Source organism: Myotis brandtii, unplaced genomic scaffold (genome assembly GCF_000412655.1).
Source record: "Myotis brandtii unplaced genomic scaffold, ASM41265v1 scaffold118, whole genome shotgun sequence".
Classification (NCBI taxonomy): domain Eukaryota; kingdom Metazoa; phylum Chordata; class Mammalia; order Chiroptera; family Vespertilionidae; genus Myotis; species Myotis brandtii.
Window position 1 is genome coordinate 701415 of NW_005354090.1, and position 13581 is coordinate 714995.

The 13581-nt window shown below is 41.1% G+C and overlaps 1 protein-coding gene across 1 annotated transcript in view; it reads left to right on the plus strand.

Annotated features, from left to right (window-relative positions):
• ETV5 (ets variant 5) overlaps positions 1-13581 on the plus strand; it is a 56869-nt gene that overhangs the window by 27246 nt on the left and 16042 nt on the right. The window contains exons 6-7 of the mRNA XM_005858429.2: positions 857-986; positions 1907-2194. Coding sequence (XP_005858491.1) covers positions 857-986; positions 1907-2194 — 418 coding nt within the window. The remainder of the gene's footprint in view (positions 1-856; positions 987-1906; positions 2195-13581) is intronic.

Below are 13581 nucleotides of genomic sequence, written 5' to 3' on the forward strand. Positions count from 1 at the left end.
AAGATAAAAAAAACCCCCCCCCCGCCGGGGGGGGGGGGGGGGGGTGGTCACTGGGAAAACACACATAAGCGCAAAGGTTTCCAGGACATTTCCTGTACACAGTTAGCTTTTCCTAGGTTGTGGTCTGGTCCTTTGTTGTACTCCTTTGCTTTTAAAAATGTTTGAAATGTCCCTAAAGTTGAATTATCTCCTATTCAGACCTGATATTTAGAGTTGCTTGTGGAGGGACTTTTAAAAAGTCACGTATTTAATTTATAAATATGCTTCCAAATATTAAATGTATTTGCCAGAGGAATTTCAAGTATTTGATGAGTTAATGTGTAATGTCTACCAATATGTTTTTGGCTGTTTTGTCCTTTTTGGATACAAAATTCTTCATGCCTGCAATTCTTGGTTTTCTATCACACCTGCACTGGGGAGGAAGGGGCAGCATCACCTGCAGAATTTTTAAGTGTTTCAGAGCCTCTGGGAAGCAGACCCAACACCAAAGAAATTTGGAAAAGACACTTGGCCCTGGCTGGGTGGCTCAGCTGGTTGCAGGTTCCCCATTAGGGCACACACCTAGGTTGTGGGTTCGATCCCCAGTCTGGAGGCAACCAGTCGATGGCTCTCTCTCTCTCTCTGAAAATCAGAGGATTCAAAAAATAATAATTTTTTTAAAAGTGTCATATGATGGATGATTTCTGAGTTTAAAGAACTTTTCAAGGGTTTTAGATGGAAGACTATATTTAAGCACTTGGCTTTCTCTGGCATGTGACTTGACACGAGTTCCAAGAACAATCAGCTCATTTCAGGGTTTGCAGAAGGAAGCACTGTGCTCCCTGTTAATCGGCTGTCCTCCCTCTTCTCATTGCAGTGGTGCTTCATGCCCCACCTCCAACCAAGATCAAACGGGAGCTGCACAGCCCCTCCTCCGAGCTGTCATCCTGCAGCCATGAGCAGGCTCTCGGTGCTAACTATGGAGAAAAGTGCCTCTACAACTATTGGTAAGTGGAGCCAGAGAAGGCTGGCCAGAAAGTAGCCTTCAAGCTGACTGTTTCAAATAATATTCAGCAGACACTCAGGATAGCACACCCCATCTTTACCTGCAGTGTAATCCTCTAGGTGCAGGCCAGCTCAAATGGGCCTTTCTTTGTGCTGAACATGAAATGCAAAACTGTTCAACTGACTGGGGTGGTGGGAGGACTCAGTGCTTGGGGTACTTAACTCCCCTCCCCGCCAAGGGAAAAATCCTTGAATACTGGGATATTTGATCTGTGACTTCGAGGGAGGGAATGTATACTCCTTCGTGTCTATCATATGTTAATGTGAACTTTAAGCACCAAAGAAGTAATCTTCAAATCAGAATATATGAAAAAGCCTTGATGCTTATGCCCTTTACTTAAGAATATCCAGGCTCAGGAATGAAGCTTTAATTTTAAATCATTCTTTGCTCTAGAAGATAAACATAGATCTACTTGAGAGGGGGGAGGAGAATAGTTGTTAATTCAAGTGATGTTACAGCAGAAATTCGTCTTCAACAAAGATTCTGACTAATTTCTGGGAACCCTGGAATACTTGGGAGAGGGTCTGGGAAACTTCTCCAGACATATAAATTCTGCCCCCATCTGTCCACCTGACACACACATACATGGAGAACACGGTTGGAAGGGGGGAGAAAGGAAACCAGAAGCAGAGGCTAAAATTATCTTTGAGAAGAATCACTAGAAGTGTTAAATAGTCCCTGTGACGCAGTGTGTTTGTCACTTTTCAGAGGTACAAATATTCCCTCAGGGCTGCCAGCAATTTAACTATGTTAATGCTGTCATTTCCTGGCAACCGAGGGCTGCAGCATTCTGCTGGACCTGGTGACCAAGCTAATGGCTTCATTGCAGCTTACTGGTTCCTTCTCTTTTTCTGTTCACAGTGCCTATGATAGGAAGCCTCCCTCTGGGTTCAAGCCATTAACCCCTCCTACCACCCCCCTGTCACCCACCCATCAGAATTCCCTATTTCCCCCACCTCAGGCAACTCTGCCCACCTCCGTGCACCCTGCTGCAGCAGGCCCAGTACAAGGTGTGGGCCCAGCCCCCACCCCTCATTCGCTTCCAGACCCTGGACCACAGCAGCAAACCTTTGCGGTCCCCCGGCCACCACATCAGCCCCTGCAGATGCCAAAGATGATGCCTGAAAACCAGTATCCATCAGAACAGAGGTGGGTGCTGATCCGGGCTTCCTTTGCTGCCTGCATTCCCCTCCCCTTTTCCTCACTGGGAGAGGGGGAGCCGTTAGTCATATTTACCAGGTGTCTATAAAGTTTTCATTCCACTGCGGCATCTTGTGAGGTAAGACTAATAATAACATGAATGTGACCTGTTTACATGTCACCCTGTTCCTGAGGTATTCCAAGTGGTTTATAAACATTACAACGTCCTTTTGAAGCAGGAATGGGGAGATAATTAGTACTGTCCCCCCATTACAGAGCCCAGGAAAGAGTGACTTTCCCAGGACACATTATCCATTGACCCTCACTCAGGGCTGCTCTCCTGGCTGCTCACTGGATACTAGAATTGAACCTTGATTTACGCTCCCCATACATCCTTTATTAACACTTACCTATTGGGGAAGCTTGCTGGTAGGAGGTATTATTACTCATCTGATTTTCACAGATTTTAGCAGTAGGAGATTAACTAAAGACTTTATTTATAATTATCTACTTTTGAGATAGAAACCTCCTGGTTTCACTCCAGGTAGTTCTACATTTCAAATAAGGGAAACTAAGGCACGAGGAGGAACGTGCCCAGAGTCATGTATTCATCAAACAAACCAACGTGTGTGAAGGGAACCTGCTCTGCAAACATGAAACTTAGGTCCCCGCCTTCCCAGCCTGTTATCTGCCGTGTTCTAGAATTTTGGATGCTTGTGGCCTTCCTTTATGTAGGGTGTCTTGGGGGTCTCGGTTTTTCATTTCAAGTCTCTCTGGGATAAGGAGATAATGTAGGCGGCAAGTTGTCAGTGATGTTACCAAGGGCTGCAAGATGGTGGCCATTGTATTTCCTTTCTGTCTGTCTTGCTCTGCACTGGGTGAGTGTGAGGGCGGGAGGCAGGAGAGGAGGGAGGATGTATGAGTACACCTCCCCCAGGCCTGGCCCAACCCAAATGCCTCCCCGTGTTTACTCAGAGGTCACTTTCTTTATTTCTAAATGAAATGCAGAAAAACATTAGCCCTCTTATCTGGTTCTAATCCCCCGACCCCCTTGCTGTGAAACTCACCATAAAGAACTACCTCATTTGGCTGGTAGTGTTTATTCCCCTGGTGAGGCCAAATGCCACAAACACCAGTGATACATGGGGCCCAAGGGGTGAGACTGATTGGAGGCTGGCTCAGTAGTGGGCCTCCATTTACACAGAACTCATCTAAAGGAAGCAGCCACCACTAAGCTTTGCCAGTTATTACCTTGTTAACAACCTTGCACTCTTCCAGGAGAATTCAGAAATTTGGATTTTTATGTAAAAATTCCGGGTTGCCTTTTTTAAAGTTGGCAACTAATTCAAATTAAAAACAACAGCAACACTTTGCAGACTAAACAAAACCTCTCTGTGGGCAAAATTACCCTGCAAGCCTGCCAGTTTGTGAACTCAGGCCTGGATACCATTTTTATTCCAATAGTTTTTTTGTGTGTGTTTTTAAATAGTATCCTCCTGATTATCTGCAGAGATTATTAATTGAGGGGGAGGGATGGCGTAGGGCCTATATTCAGTATTTCAAATACTTAGTAAACTTTGTATTTGTCATACCATGTATAAAAGAAAATCTCTTTTATTTATACAGTTGTGCACTGCTTAACAACAGATACCTTCTGAGAAATTCATTGTTAGGCGATTTTGTCATGTGCGAACATCATAGAGTGAGTGCACTTACACAAACCTAGATGGTAGCCTACTACACACCTAGGCTGTATGGTATAGCCTATTGCTCCTGGCTACAAACCTGTACTGCATGTTACTGAATACCGTAGGCAATCGTAACACAATGGTATTTGTGTATATAAACATCTAAACATAGAAAAGGGATAGAAAAAAAATGTACTAGTATATAAGATAAATAATGGTACGCCTGTCTGGGTACTTACCATGATTGGAGGACTAGGAGTTGCTCTGGGTGAGTCAGTGAGTGAGCGGTAAGTGAATGTGAAGGCCTGGGACATGACTGTGCACCACTGTAGACTCTATAAACACTGTGCACTTAGGCTCCACTCAATTTATAAAACAACACGAGATTAAATCAAGCACAAGAGAAATGATGTAATCAAGCAGCAGGGTAAACACGAGACGTGTGAAGCTGCTGCTGGCGTAACACAGCATACTATTTTTGTGCACTCTAAAATGAGGATCAAAAGTATAGTAAAACATAAGCCAGTAGCATAGTCACTTATTGTTATCAAATCAAATGCACTGCACCTAATTGTATGCTCTACACTTTAATATGATTTGCAGTGTAGTAGGTTTGTTTACACCAGCATCACACACAGTCATGTGAGTAACAACGTGTTACACTGTGATGATACAGTGTCTGTGACATCACCAGCTGATAGGACTTTTTCAGCCTTATTATAATCTTACTAGAGGCCCAGTGCATGAAAATTCATGCACTGGAGGAGGGGGGGGTCCCTCAGCCTGGCCTGCCCGCTCTCACAGTCCGGGAGCCCTCAGGGGCAGGAGGCGACCTGATCAGGGGAAGGCAACGCCCCCATCACACCTCTGCTGCTGCGACTGCCGGCAGCGCAAGCCTTGGCCGGCCCTGGTTACCTGAGCCTTGGGCAGCCCTGGGCAGCTGGGCAGCCAACAGCAGAGGCTTGCTTGCGCCTCGGGCCAGCCCTCGGGGGCTGGGAGGTTGAGGGGACTGGGGGACTCCGGAGGCAGGTGCTCGGCAAGGCTGAGCCCACCTGGGGGCAGGTCCAGCCTTGCCATGTGCCTGCTGCCATGGTGGGGCTGAGGGGACTGGGCGCCGCCATCTTTGAGAGCGTGGCAGTCAATTAGCATATTCCCTCCTATTGGCTGTGGGCACCACCATCTTTGTGATGATGTGAGGGTCAATTAGCATATTCCATCTTTATTAGATAGGATAGGATCACCACCTTTTTGGGGTCACTTACATTGTTGACTGAAATCATTAAGCAGCTCATACCGTATTTCTCTCTCAATCCCTATTTCTTACCAGATTGTGTCAAAGGTTAACTGAACCAGGGAAAGAAAAACCCTAATTCTGCTGGAGGTTATTTGTCCTCAGGCAGGCCTGGCAGAGAGGGGGCCTTAATCTCCAGGCTGCCCAGCCTCCTACCAAAACGAAGAAATTTGATCCCTGATAGTTAAAAGTTTCTGACCTCAAGTGTCCAAAAAGAAAGAGGTAGGAACCAGAAAGTAAGCATTTCTTTTATGGGGTGATTCCTCCCTGAAATTTATCTGTTTGTCTTGGACTCACTTCCCCTTCCCCTCTACCATTAGGAATGATGAGTCTAAAATAAAAAGACCTGGGTGATACAAAGATCCTTGAGAGAAATGGGGTGAAGGGTGAAGTTCCGAATCGATAAATAAAAAACACTGGGGCACTTAGGCTTATACACCAGAGCACTGTAGTCTCAAAGTTGAGGGTACACAGGAGTTCCCACGGGGGCTTATTAGAAATGCAGATTCCTGCTGCACCCAGAGATTGACTTGGTGGGTCTGGAGCCAGGCCTGGATATATTACTGTCACATTTTGAGACATCGGGATCCAGCCCTCTCTTTTATCCCCATCTCTACTCCAATCCCCCCCTTTCTCTCAGCATCAAGTACTCAGTACTCTGAATTTTTTTCTTATTGCCCTGATCTATGACAAATGAGATAATGTGATATCTGAGTGATGCAAAATGCATTTAAAAAACAACAAACAATGTTGCTTATAGATACCGGGTAGCACATGGAAAATGAGACAGACTGAAATCCCTGGTCTGATTTGGTAACAGTAACAGTAACTGCAGGCGTGTATGATAAGCTTAATAACCACATGTTTAATAACTTTTATGCATGCCCGAAAGTGGGGCAGATTACTCTTATTAGTAACTGTAGTTTGTTCTCTGTTAACTCTTTATTTAAATTAGAGGGAATATTACTTCAAAAACGAACTCCCTTAACCAAAAGATATGGTATTTTGTGGGATAGAAGGAAATACAGTCTTATTGGAGCCCTTTAACAGCTCTGTAAACAAGGAAGAGTAAAAAAAATCTATTTTACAGATAAGAAAATCAGGCCTCAGCAACTAAAGGATTTCCTAAATGTCACGTAGCCAAATGCAGGGTCCTCCTTTTAGAGACCAAAGCGTTAACTTACAGCTACGCCATATGGTTTGGTTATGATTTGGGTGTGGGGGGCAGATTGCTAACATTCGCTAATGCCTATTAAAAACTGAGTAAGTGACCTTGAGAAATTTGTTCTAGACTTGAACTTTATCCAACTGTTTATCTCTTAAACTATCAGAACATACGCCATCTCTTAAACTATAAAATCCTACTAAATTCCTTCATCATTTACAGACGTGTTATAATACGTATCTGTTTTGTTTTGCTCATTCTGTTGAATAGAGTAAGCCTGTTGAGGTTTAAAAACCCTGATTTAGACCCCCTTTTTTAGACCACATTTAACCCAGTATCTTACTTGTCTTCAGCATGTCTCTTGATGAAGTGATAATAGTTTGCTAAGATTATACTTTAAACAACTAAAACATAATCTAGTCAAAAGTATATTCTTAATGTTTTATGCAATCTTAGTATATAATTCTTCACAACTCAAAATTTATTTTTAGAAGATAAATACTTGTTTGGGAGGGTGATTTATATTCACTATTTCCTCCCCTCGAGGAGGAAAAACCCTTGTAATTTGGCACGTTCAGACCTGTTCCATTTATCCTTAAAGACCACAGCTGCTCTTGAAGAGGAGAGGAGAGTGCTTTTCATTCATCCATTGCAGTCTCACACGGCTTCTCATCGTGCTGTTTACCACGTTTACATGGCGAGGTGCTAGAACTTAGAAAATATCCTTACGTTATGCCCATAGTACTGGCCAGATATGGTTTTGCCTTTCACTGTACCATTTCTCATTACATCTAGAGTTGAGACTCCACAATTCAACTTAGGCTCAACTAAAAAATTGATCACCTAAGAATTTTAGAACACACTACTCTCTCATTTGACATCAAGACGCAAAAACTCAAGAAAAGACAAAGTTTAAAAAAATATTGCTGCTGTTGGAAAAATCCTCTGCTTCTTGGATGCGACCCGAGGGCATCAGAATTGTAATAGGCTATTCTGCTGATAGTGATAGTCAGAATACAGTGCCCCAGGGTCACCTAGAAAGGATCAGTCACATGTGGCATCTTCTGAAGGACGAATGGCCTACCTGCTAAGTTCTCTCCCTCAGTGGTTATGACCAAAGCTTCAGAGCTCGAAAGGATGAGCTTGAGTGTCCTGGAATTGTGATTTACTGGATACGACTCATTTTCTAAAGATGGTAGATAGTAAGAGAGTTAATATAGTCAAGTTTTTCTCTTGTTTCTACTTTCTCTTTTAAAGCCCATCCCTAGTAAATTGCTGTTTGTTTTTGTCCGTCATACTTTGTAGCTTTTAGAGAGGGAAGAACTTGACCGAGTCACATTTGTTAGCCTGAGTGTGTCTGATGCATCTTCTTGCCGTGCACTCCTGTTAATAGCATGTTACAAATGGCAGCACAAACTCACTCTGGGATCCGAAACTGCATTTCATAGATGCTTAATGGAACCTTCTTTAACAGACTCAGTGATCTACTTCTAATGGTTACAGTGTGGGTGTTTTTAGTTCTGAATCTTAAGAGAGCTTGTTTTCAGCAATTCACCATGTTTACTATAGGGTTTTTGTTACCTTTTAATTAGGCTAAAGGAAATTTCCTACTATCCCTAGTTTACTGAGTTTTTAATGGAATGGATAAGTAACTCTTATCAAATACTTCTCCCTCTGTTGAGATGATCAAAGGAAATTTTTCTTTTAATTTCCCACTGTAGAGAGTTACATTGATTTATATGGAACCAACCTTGTATTCTTGTGATAAACCTAACTTATCTGTTATGTATCATCTTTTGTACGTTGCTGGACTTGATTTTCCAATATCTATTTAAGACTTTTGCATCACTATGATTGAGATAAATGTACACTTTTTCTTATATTGTCCTTGTTGGTTTTAGCATTGAGGTTATACTCATCAAATGAGTAGTGGGTATCCTCCTTTTTATATATTCTGGAATAGTTTGTGTGAAATTGGCATTCTTTCTTCCATGAAATCTTGGAAGAATTTGTCAGTAAAATCGTGTGGGTCTGATATTATCTTTGTGGAAGATGTTCAGTTACTGATTCAGCATCTTCACCTTTTTATAGTTTTGCTCTGGAATTTCTATTTAGCTGAGTGAATTTAATAAATTATTTTTTCATTTTTTGTGAATTTTTAAATTAACTGCCATAAAGTTGTTTATAATGTTTTTTTAAATAAAACCTCTATAGCATCTATAGGTATCGCTTTTTCATGTTTGATATTTATCTAGTTTTTTTTTCTTTCGTAGTCTTAGCAGACAATTTCATTCGTCTTTATAACAAATCAACTTTGGCTTTACTCATCCTCTCTATTGGGTGTTTTCTATATCACTGACTTCTGCTTTCACTAAAATATCTCATTTTTATTTCAGTTTATTCTGTTTTTCTTTTTCTAACTTCTTTGGTTGGATGATTACCTCATTAATGTGTAGCTTTTTTTCTTTATAATATAACCATATAACCAAATAAAACTCCTCCTAAGGCTCGGTGACCATACATTTAGTTTTTCCCAAGTCGTGTATGGTTCATGTCTTGTCTGGATGTAATTGCTAATAGCATCCGCTTTAATTCCCCAAAATATCCTGGTTGGGGCAATCAATTATTTTATCTCCCTGCCCAAATCCTGCTTAAGCTGTCCCCACAAGTTCTGATGTGTAGTATTTTAAAAATTCAGTTCTAACTGTTTGCTATTATTTCTTTTAGTCTTGAAGTTCTTTAAAAAATATATTTCTTAATTTCCAAACCTATGAGAGTTTTCAAGTTGCCTGGACTATATTTTTATTTAAATGTCATAAGATAGTATTTAAAAACAATTTATAGAAACAATTGTAGAAACAGTATAGGCCAGTAGCTTTGGAGTTGGACAGACAGACCTGGTTTTGAATCTGTATGACCTTAGGCAAGCAGTTAACTGCTCTAAGTGTTGGTTTCTTCATCTGAAAATGGAGAATAGTAGATACCACACATATCATTGGGTGGATTAAATGAAAAATCATATTGGCACAGAGAAGGTACTTATTAAATGTTAACTTTTATGACAATTTCACTGCTTAAAAATCACTCTTATATTTCATAAAGGAAACTATACTTAGGGAATCTTCCTAAAATGATGTAGATAGCACAATTTTAGAAATTGCAAGTTTTGAAAATGTAAAAGCCCTCTTTATCCCTAATCTTTTCTGTTTGTCATCAGACTTATTCATGATGTACATATAAAACTAATACTTTCACTATTTTATATTGGGGACATCTCATGTTTACATCACCTTCTTCCATATTTGATCTTGAGAAATCAGATAAGCATCTAAGCCTTTAAAATTTTATCACTCAGTGTTTTATCGCCGTTTAAATGGGCCAACTTGAGTCTAAGCAGAGCTGACAGGCCTCGCAGAGCCCTGAGAGCTGTTTCAGAATTCTCTGGTTTTGCTTTTAGGGACCGTGTTTGGGTTTTGTTTTGCAACAGTGTCTGGCTTGGTATATGGCAGGAAAAATAAACATTAGTGTGAAGTTGGGTAGCACATTGCCACCCAGAATATAAATCAGCATTCTCTTCCTGAGGAAGCAAACTAGATATTGGGTAGGCAACTAGTGGACTCTTCTATTTTGTGTGAGTGATAGTACTTTCTCCCAATTCCTTAAGATCTTTCCTTACATTTGCATAACTTCGAATTTGGCTTGTTGCGGGCTGGGGGAGGGCTGGAACATTTGATAGTGATGTTTAAACGTAATGTATATCAAGAACCTAGCGGAGTGCTGGGCCCTGTTTCGTGCATTATCTTATATAATCTTTACAACAGACTTTTGGGACAGATCCCATGGTTGTCCTTATTTTACTGAAGAGGAAACTGAGGCTCAGAGCAGTTATATAACTCACCCAAGGTCACATAGCTAATAAGGGTAAAGATTGGATTTCAACCGAGGATGTTCTGACTTCACAGCCAGAGCCTCTTACCCAGCTATGCTGCTTCTCTATTTTCTATCTGCTCTTAGCCTTAACGGAAATATTAAGCACTTGGTGTTGGTGTCTTGGCTGATCTTACATATAATCTCTCAATGGCCTCTGAACATCACTGCTTCACCCGGCACCCGCGGCCACTGTGTGGCCTTCATTGAATCCACACTTTTCTTCTTTTTTTCCTCTAAGCATTGTGTTTACTCTGTGTGTTGGCAGCAGAAACTGAAAAGGAAATGCAGAAAAAGCATCTAACGGTTTTCATAACGTAAACCAAATGTTGGTAGCGTGGGTGAGCTCTTGGGAGGAAAGGCGCTATATAAATCTGACAGATAAATAAATAACTGGTTCTTTAAATAAACTGGCACTGAAAAAGCCTTAATCTGTAACCTATTGAATTTAGAATCCCTCGGTAGTCGGAAGTCTCCTTTTGCTCACCAACTGTGACTTCACTACCACCTGAACCCTGTTGGGATATGAGTGTGGGGGTGCGGGTCAGAGGGGTTGGGAGTGAGCGGGGAGAGATTTGTTAGGAACCAGGCCCCTCTTCCACTGAAAATGCTTGCCTGCCTCAGTAAACAAGAGGCATCTTTGTCACAGCTGTATTATGTATACAACACATTCTTAGGTACTTCAAAGGATTGGGAACAGGGAAAGAGGGTTCAAATGAAGGTCATTGAGTAAAGTTCACAGAATGTATTTAGGGGAGAAGAACTGAATTACTTTACTAATCTCAGCAAATAAAAGCCGTTATCAGCAGCAAGCTCTGAGAGACTTTCTTCCAAATATGTTGGTTTTGTGACCTACCCTTAAGGTCCCCTTTGCCACTTCCACTCCCTCAAAACAAACCAAGACAGAACAATCCCAATGACAGAATCTATCTGCAGATCCCAGGCCCCCAAGTTTCACAAATCCTTCCAGTTATGCTGCCTGATGCCCATGTGGAAGTACCTTTTCCTGAAGGGGCTGTACCAGGACAGCTCTAGAGTTTCATTCTGAAAGGTGAGAAGATGAGCGGAAGTGGAGTGGTTGGGCCTGCCAGCTGCAGAGGCTCTGATTACAGAACTGAGTGGTTCCTGCCATCCCGGAGCCATCAAAGGAAGTGATTTGTGCAGGTCACCTTTGAAGGTGCTGAGACGGTGGCAGAGGGGAAAGATAGAGAACAGCGCCCTTACTGCTGTTCCTTCCTGCGAGCATAAGGTTTGGGTACTTTATAAAAATAAGGCCTTGAGAATATCCTCATCTTTCTTTTGGGTTCCCTTCTTCAAATTTTTCTTCAAAAACTCAGGTTTTCAGTGTGCTGCTGGTGCCTATATTCTATTTTCCTTTTTTTTTTTTTTGGTAGCTATATTCTAAACGTCAAGTCGAACCCCGAGTTTCAAATTTACACTTCTTCAAAGACTCCGCAAGGGTTTCCTTAAATAACAGCATCCTAGAAAATCTCATTCCTGATGAAGTTCCACTGTAATGCATTCAGTCCCTCCGTGAAAGGCTCTCAACCCACTGAGCCTGATATAGTTTTAAAACTTATTCAGTACATTGGCCAGGCAGATTCTGATGCTTTTAGTTCTGGGATAAAAGGATAAGTATATGTAAAATTGTTGGTGATCTTTATGTTGTAAAATGATCTTAGGCTGCTACTTTTTTTTTAAATCCTCACCCAAGGAGTGAGGATATTTTCCCCATTGATTTCTATAGAGAATGGAAGGGAGGGCAGAAGGGGAGAGTCAGAGAGAGAGAAACATCGATGTCTCTCACATGGATTGGTTGCCTCCTGCATGCCCCCCCCCCTTGACTGGGAATCGAACCGACCCTCCAGTGTGCAGGCCAATGCTCTGTCCACAGTTATGCCAGCCAGGGCATAGGGTGCTGCTTTTGATAGGGTAGTAAAGACTCAGAGTGAGAGCCATGCTGTACCCTGATCTAAAAAGTACTTTATCTGCACCCAATCTTTTCAGTTTAAGATTTTAAAGCTTGATATCCTAGAAATCTGTTGGCCACCTGTTGCCACAGACTGATTCAAATCAGATTCAAATGATTTGATTAAAGCTATTAATAGGATTCAAGCTAACAGGAGAGAGTAAGACCTTAATATTACAGGATTATATTGTTGATTTTTTTAAATGTATTGAAATTAGTTCTAAAATCTTTACTTTTTTCCTCCTGAACCTTGGCTTGTATTTTTTTACCTGAGGACACATATTCACAAATGCTTTTCTTTATACACATAGATTAGTACCTTATGCATATTTCACGGATTGAGGCCTCACATTGAGGGTTCCCACCTCTAACTTCTGCACCCAACCTCCTGATGTCTACCCCAGTTCGGCAGTGATTACAGCTGTGCCAGAAACCATGCTTTCGTAGACATGACTTTATTTCATCATTCCAGTAGCATTTGGTCGGATAATACATCCCCATGTTACAGATGAGGAAACTGAAACCAAGAAAATGTGCCCCCCATCACTTCCCTAGTAAGTGGCTTCACTTCAGGACCCCAGGCTTTCTCTTTTACTACTCCGCCTTCGGAACAGGGCAGGAGCAGTTGGCACTCCTCTGGGTTTCTCTGACAGCTAAAGGATGTTAATGATGCTCATTAAATAACAATAACAAAGGCTTTTATTGTTCTGTCTTATTATAAAATAAGCATATTTATTCAACTATAGAAGAGTAAAAAAAGAAAGTCACCTAAAATCATTACCACCCAAAATTAGCAATATGAACATTTAGGTACAAATCCAGGATTTTATATAACACCATACACACTTTCCTTATGTTTTCGAAAAAGTGATGCTCTTTGTACTCTTTCACAGCCGGCCTTAAAATATCAAAAATACCTTTGCAGGTTCTTATATATTTGTATACTGCGTCATTTTTTATGATTCCTTTCAACTAAATGGCTGTATTACCACATCCTTAGCTAGTTCCTGTATTAGACATTTGTACTGGTGACATCTTTGTAGCTAAAATCTAACTATATCTATGATTTCAGTGTGTTTTATGTGTCAGACACAGATTTATTAACTGCCTGCTCATCCTCTAAGTAATCGGGAAAAACTGTCTCTCTCCTTAATGATTACTAATGAAGTTAAACTTTTTGTTTATTTATGAGTCCTAGTAGTCCTTCTTCAGTGATTTTTCCTGATTTATGTCATTTGCCCATTTTTTTCAGTTGGGATGTTCATCTTTTATTGATTTTTAAAAGCCCTTTATGTCAACAACATTAACATTGCTATATTTGTTAGAGAATTTTCCTCCAATTAGTTTAATTTTGGG